This window comes from Akebia trifoliata, chromosome 8, assembly GCF_017979445.1.
Source record: "Akebia trifoliata isolate Shusen 1 chromosome 8, ASM1797944v1, whole genome shotgun sequence".
NCBI lineage: Eukaryota > Viridiplantae > Streptophyta > Magnoliopsida > Ranunculales > Lardizabalaceae > Akebia > Akebia trifoliata.
Genome location: NC_141382.1, coordinates 3,634,196 through 3,650,893, shown reverse-complemented (window position 1 = coordinate 3,650,893; position 16,698 = coordinate 3,634,196). Strand labels below are relative to the sequence as shown.

The 16,698-nt window shown below is 33.0% G+C and overlaps 1 protein-coding gene across 1 annotated transcript; it reads left to right on the top strand.

Annotated features, from left to right (window-relative positions):
* Positions 1-6,868: 6,868 nt before the first annotated feature.
* LOC147395532 (secoisolariciresinol dehydrogenase-like) lies at positions 6,869-10,165 on the top strand. Its single transcript, XM_086449238.1, has 3 exons — positions 6,869-6,958; positions 7,103-7,162; positions 9,149-10,165. The coding sequence occupies exons 2-3, from the start codon at positions 7,125-7,127 to the stop codon at positions 10,020-10,022; spliced, it is 912 nt and encodes a 303-aa protein (XP_086305364.1). The 5' UTR covers positions 6,869-6,958; positions 7,103-7,124; the 3' UTR covers positions 10,023-10,165.
* Positions 10,166-16,698: the final 6,533 nt, after the last annotated feature.

Below are 16,698 nucleotides of genomic sequence, written 5' to 3'. Positions count from 1 at the left end.
GGAGAAATCTGAGGCTTTTTCAGCTTTCAAAAACTTCAAGGCGCTAATCGAAAAAGAAGTAGGCATGCCTATAAAGACTCTTCGCAGCGATCGTGGTGGAGAATACAACTCACAAGAATTTATAAATTTTTATGAGAAGCATGGGATTCAAAAGCAGCTTACAACAGCTTATACCCCACAGCAAAATGGCATTTCGGAGAGGAAGAATCGTACAATCTTGAACATGGTGCGGACTATTTTGTCAAGAAGCAGTATCCCAAGAAGCTTTTGGCCCAAAGCTATCAATTGGAGCATTCATGTACTGAACAAAAGTCCTACACTTGCTGTCCAGAACGTGACGCCTGAAAAAGCTTGGAATGAATGAAGACCAAGTTTCAATCACTTTAGAATCTTTGGTTGCATTGCATATGCTCACATTCCAGATCAGAAAAGAAGAAAGCTTGATGACAAATGAGAAAAATGCATTTTTCTTGGTGTTAGTGAGCAGTTAAAAGCATACAAATTGTATAATCCTATCACCAAGAAAATTTTCATTAGTCGTGACGTAGTGTTTGATGAAGAATGGTTCTGGATTTGGGATGAAAACAATGTTGAATAACAAATACAAGCTAATTTTGATGGAGAAAATAGAGAAGAAATGCAACAGCCTTTGAAAAATGCACAACCTGTAGAAAATGAGCAACAACCAACAATCAATCAACGCATTTCAGCCTCTAAAACAAAAGATGAACAACGACCTCAACGAATTAGAAGAAGACCAGTTTCGATGAGTGATTATGAGGTAACCAGGATTGACCGAACTGAAGACCCCCTTACTCATTTTGCTCTATTTCAGATTGTGACCCAATAGCTTTCGGTGATGCCGTTAAAGAACCAAAGTGGCGGAAGGCGATAGATGCTGAAATCGCAATCATTGAAAGAAATAATACTTGGGAGCTAACGGAACTTCCAAAAGGGCAAAAAACCATTGGTGTGAAGTGGGTGTACAAAACGAAGCTGAAGGAGAATGGTGAAGTTGACAAGTTCAAGGCACGTTTAGTAACAAAAGGCTATAAACAAGAATACGACGTCAATTATAAAGAAGTTTTTACTCCAGTTGCAAGGCATGATATAATCAGATTGGTAACTACCTTGGTTGCACGAAATTCATGGCCTATCTTCCAGTTGGACGTGAAATCGACATTCTTGCATGGAGACTTGGAAGAACAAGTATTCATTGATCAACCTCCTGGTTATATTAAGATTGAAAACAAGTATAAAGTATATAAATTGAAAAAGGCTATTTATGGACTAAAACAAGCTCCAAGGGCTTGGTATAGTCGTATTGAAACTTATTTTTTGAAGGAAGATTTTCATAAATGTCCATATGAGCATACACTTTTTTATTAAAATTGGAGATGGGAGAAAAATGCTCATTGTTTGCTTAGAAGTGGTGCAAACTTCTACTGGTATTTTTATTTCTCAAAAGAAATATGTGCAAAAAATTTTAGACAAGTTTCAGATGAAGAATTTCAATTATGTTAGCACACCAATTGAGTTTGGTTTGAAGCTGATGAAAGATGTTGAAGGAAGAAAGGTGGACAACACTCTATACAATCAAATTGTGGGAAGCTTGATGTATTTGGCCGCAACAAGGCCTGATATAATGCATGTTGTAAGTCTCATTAGTAGGTATATGGAATATCCAAGAGAGATACATCTTCTTGCTGCAAAGAGAATTTTTCGATACTTGCAAGGTACAACAGATTTTGGGTTGTTCTACCAAAAGGGAGAAAAAGCAGATTTAGTTGGCTTTACTGACAATGACTATGCTGGAGATCTAGATGATAGAAGAAGCACATCCGAATATGTTTTTATGATGGGCTTGGGAGCTGTTTCGTAGTCTTCAAAAAAGTAAGAAATTGTTACTTTATCAACAACTGAAGCAGAGTTTGTTGTTGCAATAACCTGTACTTGTCAAGCTATTTGGTGCCCTAAAGTCTGCCAAGTTTGGTGCCAAACATTTTTTGTAAATCACTTTTGATGGGGTTAGAAGTTTTGGAATAGGCTTATTTTTTGTGAGGATGATCTCTACGGTGAAGAGATCAACCACACAAAAAATCAGCTCATTTTGAAACTTCTAACCCTAGTTTACAAGTTGAAGAATCATGGACCGCCCAATTTTTGTAAATCACTTTTTATGGGGTTAGAAGTTTTGGAATAAGCTGATTTTTTGTGAGGATGATCTCCTCATCATAGAGAACATCCTCACAAAAAATCAGCTCATTCCAAAGCTTCTAACCCATATTTTGAAAAATGTTTGGCATCAAACTTGGCAAACTTTAGGGCTGCTGAACCGTCCCTTCTTTAAATTAACACATGTTATATCATTTCTCCTCTCAACATCTATTCTTGAAAATATGGAGAGGATACACTGGGTTTAAACAAAGAACTGAGAGTACTATAGTTATTTATTCATTTACAATGATGACACTTTCCTTATTATGTTTGTAAGGAAAGTTTCTTGATGGCATCAATTTTTGACAATCAAAAACATAATATAATTTGCACTAAGTTGTAGAAGATAAAATTATAACAACTTTGAGAAATAAAATATCAACAAAAGAAAAATAAGTTAATTTGCACCATTGAGTTTTAATTCAAAATTTGGGAGTTTGATAGATTTATTTTCATTTTCAACTTCTGTGATCAAGAATGCTAAAGTCCAAAACCTCATGGAGACATTCACTACATGAAAATTGGAAAATTCGACAAAAAAAATTAACGGGCCAAAGCCCATGAATTTTAGATACTGAATTTTGACAGTCTAGGATTGTCAAAATTCTTGAAGTTCCCAGATTTGACGACTTAGAGCTATTGAATTTTTTCCTTCCTTCATTAATTTAATAGTTTCAATTCGTCGAAAAAAAAATTGACAATGAAAATTTTGACGTCAATTCAACCCCTTGGACTGTCGAATTTTATGAAATTTAACGGCCTAGGGCCATCAAATTTGGGCTTTTTTCATATTCTGATTAGCATTCTCTAGTCTTTTAGAGAAAAAACGAAGGCATTTTAGTTTTTTACGTAATAAATGTTTGGTTAGATAATAAATATTAAGCACATTGATTTTTAAAAATAAATAAATAAATAACAAATAAACACCTCAACTATTTGGTGAATAGGGTGGTTTCCTAGTGGCCATTTATATAAGCATTCATGAGCATAATGGAAGGATAATAAATAGGGTTGGGATAGGTTAACTCCTAAGAATGACTCATGAAAAAAACAAATGATCCCAACCTTTTAAACATAAAATCCAATGGTTGAAGTTTATGAGTATCTTGATAATACAAATCTCGGAGATACTTATCTAGAAGATAAATCTTAACCATTGAATTTTGCATTTAAAGGGTTGGCATCATGTGTTTATTTTATGAGTCATTCTTAGGAATCAAGGTATCCTGACCCTAATAAATATATTTACAAAAGACAAATATTTCATACATTTTTCTATTAAATATACACAATGTGGAAAAAAACTTATATTTGACAACCCAAGGCCATCGAATTTCATAAAATTCGACGGACCAAGATGTCAAATTTTTTTTTCAACAAAGCGAAACCATTAAATTAATGGAGGACGACAGAAATTTGATGGCTCTAAGCCATCAAATTGGGGAATATCAAAATTTTCAACAGCCATGGGCCGTCAAAATTCAGTTTCTAAAATTTGTAGGGTTTGGCCCGTCAAAATTTCCAATTTTCACATAGTGATATAGTCCTAAATGTTTCACAATATACCAAGGTTGATTCAAACGTTGATAGCTTAAATAGGAAACTTGAGGTTTTGGTTACTGAAAATTTGACCCTTGTGTTGATCTGGAACCGAATCTAGGCATGCAATAGTAGTGCACTATGTGAAAAAAAAAAAAAAAAGGACAAACTTGATGCCAAGATCTCTCAAATTTACCCCTTTTTCCGTATAGTGTATAAAAGGGTCACGTCAAATTTACCTATTTTTTCACATACTAATTGGTTCCATAATCACAAAACTGCTTCAAAACTGACTTGGTTCCAAGATGTAGGATCCATGTTGAATCAACACTTAGGGAGGTTACTTATCAACACAAACTTTAACCAACTAAGCAAGTTGGCACCTTCTATTGAACCTGTACAATTATGAATTTACTTGATAAATGATCTCAGCTATTCGACTCAATATTATTTTATTCTAGCACTTAAATCCATTTTTTTAATGATTTGTTACTGATTGGTAAGAGAATGTAATTACAAGGGACATCATCAATAAGAATTGAAGAGAGATACATATTTAGCTATTAGAGTTTGATATAATAGAACTCTTGCTCTTACTCCAATCTTAGCCAGAAAAATCAGTTGCTTATCGTATTTGCTTCTCGCCAATAAAACTCAAACTTACATTGGGACTACTCTTTTATTGGAGCAAATTGAACAAAGACTTTGAAATAGCATTCTTTGAGGATTTTGTTTTCAAGTCGAAACAAATGTGCTCTTTGTATTATGGAGAGTTTTGGAATTTTGTTTCAATGCTAAAGTTTTTTTTTTTTTAGTTTTTTTCTTGCTTGTACTTTTGGGGGGTCTTGACCTCCTTTTCTTTCATTTTCTAATAAATTTATACTTATTAAAAAAAAAAATCAAAATTACATGAGTTAAAGGTCTGCCCAAATTCTCTAGTATCTCTAACCAAAACGTATCTCCATGCAGGATGAATCTCCCGATTAATGATCCTAACAGCACATAAAGAGACCGCACTGATCACAATCCGGTCAGTGTGCTTGCAACTAGGCCTGTCAATGGATAATCGAAAATTTGAATCCGATTCAAATTCGTATTCGAATTTTCACTTTCACATTTGAATGCTTATCAGATTCGGATTCAGATAATGATATATCGAATCTGATAATATTTACTGTGAAATATAAAACATAAAATATACTTTTTTTTATAAATATATAGATTTAAATATTTATTTTTAACTCCCTCCCTCTTTACTTCTACACTTAGTAACATATGGATATTACTCTCTTTCATTACTTCTATACCAAAATGACGAGCTCCTTACACAGCAATTCCACCATCTCTCTCTCTCTCTCTCTCTCCTATATATGTATATATATATAGATCGATTGTGAATCCGATGGATGGATCGATTAATGAGCTTAAAAAGAATCGGATGTGAAATCTTCTCCTTATGAATGGATCTGATGGAAGAACAAATGAGCTTTCCATGTTTGAAGGTTGATGAGGAATAACAGATTCTTGAGATGGCCGTCATTAGAGAAGAATCAGAGAAATGAGAGGGAAAAAACTTCAGAAAAAAGAAAAATTCAGGTTTTTAAAAATTAATACATAGCTAGACCACATCAAATCGTATCAACTTGAAAATCCAAAGTGGACTCAAATGAGTCAAATTAAAGTATATTAGCTTTATGAAAATTAAAATATATTTTTAACATTTAACATATATTTTTTCTTTAAAAAAAATAAAAAATTATACATAAACAAATAACTAGATCAAATTTTTGACCTTATCTTGTAACGGGGAAGGTTCGTTCAAATTTTGAAGAGGGCTCATGGTGATGATATCATTAGAGGAAACACCTCCTAAAAGTAATGATTCAAAATATACCTGATGTCCAAATCAATCCGATCCAAAAAATATATATATGAAAAATTGGATTCAAATTGAAATCTTGGATCCAACATAATTTTAGATTGGATATAAATCTACTCCAATCCAATCCAAACAATATTTCAATAATTTTTATTATTATTCTTAATTTCATATAAATACATATAAATAAAATATTTTAGTCATTTTGATTGTCCACTATATTTATAATAGGAAAGTAAATATTTTAAAATTTTATATATTTTAAATTTTGAACAATGATAATTTAAAAATAAGGCATGTGTTCGGATCGGACCAAATCAATTTAAGATTAAGGATGAAATGAAACGGATTGGATTTGATTCATATATTCATTAATCTATTTGATTTGGGCACATCGTTAAAAAAAATCGGATCAATATTGGAGTGGCACTGAATTCGATACTGAATCGATCCGTTACCAGCCCTCACCTCCTCCAATCTCTATCATAAACAACCTCGCATTACGCTCAATAATTAAAGTCAAAACCAGCATTTTCAAAGATAACGAGACATATATATTTATTTTAAAAATTTAAAAGAAAACTATTGGATGGAGTTTGAAAAATTAACCAATCCAAAGAAAAGCCTCCACTTCTAGATGAACTATTTGATAATAGCTCTATTAAATATACATTCAACATTCTTTACGTCATGAAATTTCAACGCCGCCCGATTTGTGGAGCTGATTATTTTCAAAGATTCAAATCACTGTCGTCACACCATAGGGACCAATACAAAATGCCACAAACCCAACTTCGACCGATATGAATCCAAATAATTAAAGTCCAACTTTGAATAAACCGTCCTTCTTACAAGACATGTGTTTTGAATTTATTTCATACCCTTACGTTTCCACTAAAATTTGAAACACCTCCTTAAAAATGCCACATGTAATCCAATGAAGAGAGTTCCTTCTAAGAAATCACTAATAGAAACAAACCCCTCGGCCAAGGTTCATCAAGTAAATTTTAATTCAAATAAATATTAATTAATTATCCAACCAAATTGAACTAAGGTCTAGTCATCATCTGACTGATTTGATAAATCTTTGATTCATCGTTTTATTTATTTCATAAAACAATTAGTTATTTAGGGTGTCGTCGAGTTCAAACCAACCTAATAAATGAAAATTAAAAAAACTACAAATAATAGAGTCAAAATTGGGGGGGCGGTTTTGTCTAAATCATTCATCTATTTATTCTTTCCACTTCTCTTGTTTCATTCCATCAACATTTCTAGAGAGTTAAACTCAAATCTATTATTCAAGAGTAAGATATTATTAGTGTAAGTATTACAATATTATCAATCTAGTACAAATTTTCTATTTTCTTTTGGGTACGTTTTCTTTATTGTTCTTGAATTTCTGAATAATTATGGGATATTTTATAATTAAAAGAACCAATTAAACTAGTTTACCCATCTTCGCAGATAATCTACACAAAAGAAAAAGATGAAGGCTGCTCACTTAATAGCTCCAGTTGCAAAAAGGTAATTATTTCTCACAACTTAAGGAAGTGTTTGGGTACAGTATAACTCTGTCTTGATTATATTTTAGAGAAATTTATCAAAACGGTACAGTTTTCATAATCATAATTAATTATCAAAACACTAAACTGTAGCAATTAATTCCAAAAATGGTAATTTACCATTTTTGGAATTAATTGCTACAGTTTACTGTTTTGATAATTAATATTTTTACCAAAACGGTAAAAACAGTAAAATTTCTGTATCGTTTTGATAAATTTCTCTAAAAGGAAATGTGGTGCATGTTTTGGTAAATTTGCCTATATTTTATCTAATATTATTTAGCTTACAAGGACTATTTTGGGTGTGCAAGGCAATCCTATCATCCTCCAAATACAGTGGTTCTAGAATAGTTTAATGGTTCCACCAACTAATCAAGTGAAGTAACTGATTAAAATACAAAAGTTTGGAATAATTATTTTTCCACCATAAGGATTATTGGGAAAGTTGGTCTGATTTTCATGAGATAGTTCTTTCATATTAACTTTAATGGTACAAATATTATGTTTTGGAAAAATTATTTAAAAAAATAATATATTATTTTATAAGTACTAAAGAATAATAATTTTTAAGAATTTACCGAAAAAGTAATAAATTAGTGGTCCGATCGTCGGTTTTCAAGCTGACAAAAATACTCTCTTCAAACCTGGCAGTCCAATCGCAGGTTTTTGCAAAAATTTATAAGTTTAAAATATGTAAATTGTTATATTATTTTATTAATTTTTAATTTTTAATAATTATAAAATTTAAAATAATTATTATTATATTAAATTTTTAGTAATATCATTATACTATCTATATTTTATATTATTTTAAAATTATAATTATTTTTTTTATAATAGTTTTTTATTTTTAAATTATATATAATGGGATTTTCTAAAATAGTAATTCCTAAAACTTATTTTTTTGTAACAACATCATTTTATTTATTCGTAACAACATTATAATGAAATAATAAAATAATAAAATTGATTTCTAGCAATATTTCAAAATAAAAAACATAACTTTGTTACTCGACGATTCAGCATCTAAAACTGCACAAATTAAGTTGGGTCAAAACCTTGACCAAATTATTTAGTTGTATATAATATTTTTGTAAAGTTGCATATAATTAAAAATAAATTTTATTTTGAAATACTTTCGGCCACTTATAGGGATTTATCCCGACTTTCCTGGTATGTATGGTTCTTTGGAGTATATATGAATTTACAAAAAAATGGGTAGATGTCCCTTGACTTGAGTTGGATCTAAGTTGGATATGTATCCATCTCTATAAACGTTTAAATCCGAAAATATATTGATTTAAATGTCAGACTAAGGCACACTTGGAGGGAGGAAAACTTTATGGCAGATGGTCTTTTTCGAAGCCAAAGCTTTGCTATTTTCTCTTCTATATTGATTCTCTCCCATTGATTGTCAAAAAAAGCTATGTGGGAGACAAGCACGATCTGCCTCAATTCAGGCTTCTAAAATATTGAGGGCCACCCTCTTTGTAAATTTGCCTTACATCAATATATACTTTGCTAACTTAGCCAAATATATATATATATATATATTTCTTTGAAATTATATTCTCATATCTTTATTCTTTTACTTCAATATAACATTAATTTTTGTTTTAACAAAAAAAGAAGAAGAAGAAGAAGAACTATAAAGGTAAAATAGAAAAATATAGTAATAGAAAAGGAATATAGTAAAAAATTTTGAACCATCCAAAATTATCCGATCCGACCGATCTGAATCAAGTGATTCGGTCAAGTCAGATCTGGATATGGGTTAGTGAAAGCAAAATGGTTTGGATGTGGTTTTCACTAATAGGATCTAGTCGGAATTGAATCCATAAAAATTTCGGATAGGAATATGGATATACTCAGATCCAGTCCGAACCTGATCCATTTAAGCCCCAAGTGTTAATCATGAAAATCGATTTAAATGTATTTGCTTGTGCAGGTTAGAAGGTAAGGTAGCAGTAATAACAGGTGGTGCTAGTGGGATTGGTGAGAGCTGTGTGAGGTCTTTTATCCGTCAGGGTGCTAAAGTTGTCATAGCCGATGTCCAAGATGATCTAGGCCTATCCCTTTGCAATGACATCGGCTCGGATGACAGTGTATCGTACATCCATTGTGATGTTAGAAACGATTCAGATGTTCGAAATGTTGTCGACACTACTGTCTCGAAGTATGGAAAGCTTGATATCATGTTTAACAATGCTGGTATAATTGGAGACTTTGAACCTAAAATAGTAGATATCGATAATGAAGAGTTCAAGAGAGTGTTCGACGTCAATGTACATGGTGCCTTCTTGGGTGCAAAGCACGCTGCGAGAGTTATGATACCAGCAAAGAAAGGAAACATACTCTTCACCGCGAGTTTATCTTCAGTCACTGCTGGCTTGACATCGCATGCATATTCTGCATCAAAGCATGCTGTGGTGGGATTGACAAAGAACTTGTGCGCCGAGCTTGGACATTATGGAATTAGAGTAAATTGTATCTCTCCTTACGGGATTATCACCCCGCAAATGATTGCTATGAAGATGAGAGAATTGAGCAAGGGAAAGGAGCCGCCTAATTGGTATACTAAATCGAAAGGGCCGATGATGAAAGGGGAGGATTTAGCTGAGGCATCGATTTTTTTGGCTAGTGATGAGTCCAAGTATGTGAACGGTCTCAACCTCATTGTCGATGGGGGTTTTAGCACAACAAATCAAGCTTTCTCCACAGGTACTGAGGAGTCCAAGTTTGTGAACATTCTCAAGAACCTCATTGCTGATGGAGGTCATAGCACAAACAATCAAGTTTTCTCCGCAGTTATGAAATCTTGAAATCCTATATCTATTAGTAGAATACTTCTTGCTCTATGAAGGCCAAATAAATTAATATCATTATTTCAAAATATGTAGGTATATTTCATATTTTGTTACGCCCACACTGTTAAAAAAAATGTACTTTGTTTGTATTTAGTGTTGGTTCAAATAAATTTAATTCCATTTATTTGGAAATTTAAAATTACTCTTAGTATAGTGTGTTTTTTTGTTTAAAATTATAAAGTAAATATCATTAGTTGGGAGTAACTTACACAACATGAAAAAAAAAGGCCATATTCCATGGTCAAGGCTGTCAAATTTCATAAACTTTAATGGGCCAAGACGTCAAATTTTTCATTGTCAATTTTATTTTTGATGGGCTGAAAACGCCAAATTACTTGAGGATGGGAAAAATTCGACAATTCTAAGCCGTCGAATTGGGGAACATAAAAAAAACTTGACAGTCATAGTTCGTCAAAATTTGTGGGCTTTGGCCTGTCAAATTTCCAATTTTTATATAGTGTTAGTAAGTTACTTCCTACTTATGGGATTAAACCCTAATTAGTTATAACTTAAAATCTCATTCAACGTGTTCTTTGACAATATAGAATCCATTATCAACCAACTCATATTGCACAGTTAACAAGGCACTGATTTGATTTTACCCTTGGGTGATAGTTCGGTCAAAGGGTATACACACCCATTCGGTTGATGGCACCATTTAGTGCACACGACCGAATGGCACCATTTAGTGCACACGCCCTTTGCGAAACGTTGAAACCCCTTTGGTGTTTATAAATATGAATAGATCAGAATTTTAAATATGATTAAAATCTCTCTCTCTTTCTCTCTTTCTAAATGTCTTCTTAATTAAATTATTTTTCTACAAAAAAGAGGCATATATGTATCCAAGATTCTGTCTGACGGATTTTCTCAAGGATAGTACAAACTTTGAGAAAATATATAATTTTGGCTCAACTGGACTTTATTATATCTTGAAGGCAAATTCACCAGCAACCCATTTGTATCTTCAATTTCAACTAGTGTGGAGGCAGCTATCATCTATCATCTATCGTCTATAAGACAACGTAGATTACTATGTGCTCTAGAGTAACCATTTCATTCTTCTTTATGTGAATTGTTATTCATAGACATGTTTCGATGTGAATAGTTATATTGAGTACCTATGTAGTATTTGTTAATCAATGGTGTTTTAGTATTTGTTCAAGCATTTATGGATAAATTAGTAACTTGATACACATAAGGGTATTTTAGGTATTTTACAAAATAATATGGACGTAAGTTACTAAAAATCCTTAAGAGGAAAACGTTTAGAAAATTGAGTCTTAAAAAGTCCAAAATTTCGTACATAGAACTTTTTAGTAAATATTTTTAAAAATATTTACTATGCGGTCATTTTCCCAAGAATTTTTTTTTTTTTTTTTTTGATAAATGAAGATAAAATGGAGAATAATGTTAAAGTACTTATAATAAAAAAATAATAATAATAATAATAATGTTTAAAGGACTTCAAGAATGTACTTCAAATTGTACTTTCTTGATGTGGAAGTGTGTAGGCATCATAGAAACTACAGTGAAAAGGTTTGTACCAATGGTTTCTACACACTTCCATCTTCAGGAAAGTAAGATATGAGATACAATCTTGAAGTCACTGCAGCACAAATCTAAAATGAAAATGCACTAGATCCTCTCCATCAATCCATAAATGAAAGAATAAGAGAATTGCTGAAATGTTTTTCTTCAACACTGTTCTAATGTCATAGTATGTAGAGAATCACAGATTTCCATCTTGATCTCGAGTAAAAAATCTATGATTTTTTTGCACACTGTCACATCAACACGATCTCAAAGGAACTCAATTTAGAATGATTGAAAGAATAATGCTAAAGTGACTTAAAAAAGACACTCAAAAACACTCACATACGTGACAGTGTACACAGAATCATAGATTTCTTTTATTCTTAGTGCCTCTAGAGGAAGGAAAAAAAAAAAATATGGTTCATGCACACTATCTTGTTAGTAAGTATTTTTTAATGTCTTTTTTTGAGTTTGTTTATTAACTCTAAATAATAATGTATCCCCATCTAATGACCTCACAAACCAAATGCATTTAATAAAAGTTAGAAAGAAGGAAGAAGCAGGTCAGTCAAAAGAACATCAAGACTTATTGCGGATTGAAATTTTCATTGATGGTAAAGGGAATAGATGAAGGATGATCGTGATTGGGACTTCAATGTAAGGTATACAATTTACCCTTGTTATTTATTTATGTTTAAGTCTATCATGGCATGATACCAAAATCCCCAGATTGCTTTTGATTTTACAAGGTTGATGAAAATTCACGAAAATATGCATAAAACTCAGGGTGGCGTTGGTAGCCCTAAAGAAATCCAAACATTGTGCCAAATATTTTTTCAATATATGGGTTAGAAATTTCACAATAAGCCGGTTTTTTGAGAGGATGATCCTTAGCTAATTTTGAAACTTCTAATACCATCAAAAATGATTTACAAAAATCGGACAGTCCACAATTCTTCAACTTGTAAAACAGGTTTAGAAGTTTCGGAATGAGCTGATTTTTTATGAGGATGATTTCTTCACCATAAAGATCATCCCCACAAAAAATCAGCCTATTCTGAAACTTCTAACCTCTATTTTGAAAGATGTTTGGCACAATTTTTTACTCTCTTTAGGGCCTCCACTTCCCTAAAACTTATGGGTATTTAACCTAAGGTTTTGGAAAGTGCGATTTTCAAATCCTGATGAATATGATAAATCTCAATTCATTGGATTTATGTTTAGATTTTGTCAGATATCATTCAAATCAAAATGAATAGAAAAAGCATGGGCTTTTTTTAACATAAAAACTTTCTCTTTTAATTTTTGGTCAAGTATTCATCTGACTACTATTATTTGGTCGAAATTAGCGTAAGTCGGAGGTCTCTTTCCGAGCATTCCAGGCCATCAGCTGATGGTGTTCGCTTGCTTAAGAAGAGAACCATCTTAGTCACCGGCCGTCAATAGCTGCTATCCAGCCAGAATTTTTGCCGTGGCAGGTCGCCATTGTGTGGTAGGTTGGATTGGGCAGTTTTGTGGGGTTTGCTATTGGTTGGGTCAAGCCCTTAATTTAAGCCCAAGTAAATCAATGCCTGAACCTAATAAGTCCCCTTATGTTGCTGGAACAAGGCTATAAAAAGCCAGTTGGGCTAAAGTAAACCAAATCCAACCCTGCTCCAGATCCGAACCGATCAATTATGAACAGGATCAGAACAAATCCATGATCCGATCCATTCGGATCAGTTGAATTGCCTTATAACCGTTCCTATTCTTTCTCCCATCAAAGATGCCAACCTCACACATTCAACAATTCTCACTGTTTTCCAGATCTAACAATGATTAAAGGTGGTTCCTTGCTAGCTCCCCGTCGACAACAAATTTCATAGATCTATCTCGAGATTCATGAAATAAGATCGTAAATGATTTTATTGATTTTGATAAAAAGGGATATAAATCTCAGTGCTATCCTCTAATTAATAATCAAATACAAAATAAAGATGGTGACATGTGTATAATTTCTTCTCTCCGAGTTTCGCACATAATCGGGTAAGAAGGTTGCTTTGACGGTGGTTTTGTTTATGTTTTATCTTCTGTAGAGACTTCTGTAAATTTTCTTCTCTCCGGATTTTGCGCTTTATAGGTTGAGAAAGATTTCTTAACTTCCAAAAAAGGGCTTTAGGCTTGATCTTCTCTTTAATTAAAGTCTGAGTCTTTTAAGAACTTTGTTTCATCTCTAGAGGAAAATTTGAAAGCTTCTGTCTTTTGTGAGAGAGTGATCCAGATCCTCCCCAGATAAGGAAGGCTTTGGTATTTATAGACTTAAGTTAAATTATCTTTCCAACTATACCCTTGACTTAAAAGATTTGATTAGTTGGTTTAAGGGTTAAGTTCGTCCAAATCTTATTTTAAGGATTATTGGTGGGCCTAACTCATTTATTTTGATGTAAGGCCCAACACTTAATATGTGGATCACTTGATTTTGTTTTGATCACGAGCTTTATCACAAAAAACTCAAATCCAAACTATATGTGGTTTGTCTTGATCAATAGGGCCTACTTAAAATGTGTATGCCTAAATCTGATTTTAGGGGTTTTTCGATAATTCAAAGATTTGCAAGCTCTCTTGAAATTTTGATGCCTACACTCTCATAGTCAAAAGGTAATTTCAGCTTTCTCGAGCTTCCCATTTTATCTATAAACATAAACATTAATTAAAACCATCTAATTTTTCATGCTAGACGGTAAGGTGGCACTCATAACTGGTGGAGCTAGCAAGATCGGCGAGACCACTGTGAGGTTGTTCGCTCACTACGGTGCTAAGGTCATCAGTGCCGACATCCAAGATGACCTTGGCCACTCAATTTGTTAAGATCTCAGGTTAAATGTAACCGTCCCCTTCACCCATTGCGATGTTAAACAAGATTCCTATATCAAAATCGGTGTAAACACTGCTGTAGCAAAATATGGAAAATGTCATGTTCTATAATGCTGGCATCAGTGGATAAACCAATACTTTCTTACAATAATCAGCATATAAAGAATTATTTAACTTATACTTGAAACTTTTGTGATAGGTGTCGCATATTTTGCAGATCAATGTGGGAATTATTTGGTTGCACCTCATAATGGGGGGGGGGGGGGGGGGGGGGGGGGGGGCGTAGGAGAGAGAGAGAGAGAGCTTAACTAACATAGAAGGATAAACACTCAACTGATGAAATCCATGAAAGCATGAAAAACATTAGAAACTCTTTGACAAGTTCTTCTAACATGCCTTAAGAGACAAATCAGAAGTCCTCGAGGGAGAATGAGTAATGAATGCCATGGTGTGACTAGCTCAAACACAAGTAACTGATCACTCAAAAGCATGACAACATATCCACTCGCCATGGGTTTTGGGTTCGAGGTGGCTCGGTCACAGACACAGACCCTTGACATAGAGTGAATCCATGTCCTGCAGCCACACAACATGTAATAGAATAAACCAATCAGGTGGGGCCTCCATATATATCTTTGACACTTGATATTAGTGGAAAAACCAGATAGATACCTTTATCTCTCTAAACAACAATAATATAAAATAAATAAATAAAGCCCTTACTAGCCTTGGCAAGTCATCACTTCTGTTTCAATAAAAACAAGAATAAAACAGCTAATTAGGAATCTCAACCATACCCAAATCACACACTAGGTTGTCTAGTAAAATATCCTGTAAACCCATTGTGTTCCTTTGTCATGGGTTACAGACCATTGGATGATCTTCAGGATTCCTAAGTTGTGAATCTCAAGGACCATACAATGGTTTGAACCTTGTGATGATAATTTGGCCAGGGATGACGGCAAAACAGCTCTGAAGTCTATCCAAAAAGGTTATTTGAAAAAAAGGAGTCCTTTTGACATTCGCCAAATGTCTTACTTTTGTTCTCCATCCATATCTGATTCTATTATAGATGGAGTCCATATTCAATTCAGCACATGTTTGAGAATTTATATTAAAATCACACTTAATTCTTCTCCCTCATCTTTATTAGTGTTGAGAAGTAGACAACAACTTTTGTCACATAATGGATGATAGGGTGTTTTTTTTTTCAATTACTTGCTCATCAATCCTTGTGGGGGATGAAAATGTATTTTATCCTCTCATTATTTTACATTATTAAGGTCATTTTCATCAAAATAAACAAAATTACAATTCATAACTTTATGGACTGGACTTAAAACAGTCAGATGCTAATCAGATTTCAAAATCCTAAGTGAGTCAAGCCCAAACAGTTTTGATCATTGAAATGTGTGATAATAGGCCAATCACAACCCATAAGTCGTATCCACAAATAGTCCAAGAAAGGAGTCCTACTCTGTTTTACCCAATTCGTTGCTACTAGTCCGAATCACAATTGGTACGAATTGAACTAGTTTATGGTATGATTCATATTAAGTTCGTGAAATCAAGCGAACCATGAACCCAACAAATTTTGATTTAGTTCGGCAAACTAAACTAATTTATTATATTTTCTTTTTTCATGGTTTACATTTAGAATTTGGATTATTATATTAATTTTTATTTAATTTGAAAATTTTTAACATTATAATTATACTTATAACTTATATACTTGAATTACATATATGTACAAGTGAACCAATATAGGAAACCAAAGCGAATCAAGATATAAATTATCTCTACCCACTCTACAAACTGGGTTTATTCTAGAGTGGTGAACCACAAACCCAAATTTGAACCATGTAAGATATGTCCTATACTAAGGAAGTGATCAGCTTGGAAAATGGTAGATTTCCAAAATCATGGGATCCATGTTCTCTTAGGGTATGTTTGATTGCACATGGAAAATAAGGTGGAAAATGACATTTTTCAAGTGTTTGATTGCACATGGAAATGGAAATTCATTTTCCACCCCAATCAAAAAGTCCACCAAAATATGGATTTCACTTTCCCACCCATATGGGTGGAAAAGTCAAATCCACCCATATTTTGCATCCTCAATTCTTTCTCACTCATATATTTTTCTTTCCTACCACTACCACCACCATTACACTAACATCGTGGTCATCGTCATCACTGTTGTCGTTGCCGTCTCCGTCTCTATCATCACTATCTCTAGCCA

Bases quoted from the DNA above. Each gene is read 5' to 3' on its own strand.
- LOC147395532 (XM_086449238.1), top strand. From the start codon at position 7,125: ATGAAGGCTGCTCACTTAATAGCTCCAGTTGCAAAAAG. The intron at 7,163-9,148 runs GTAATTATTTCT...TTGCTTGTGCAG, and splicing joins ATAGCTCCAGTTGCAAAAAG to GTTAGAAGGTAAGGTAGCAG.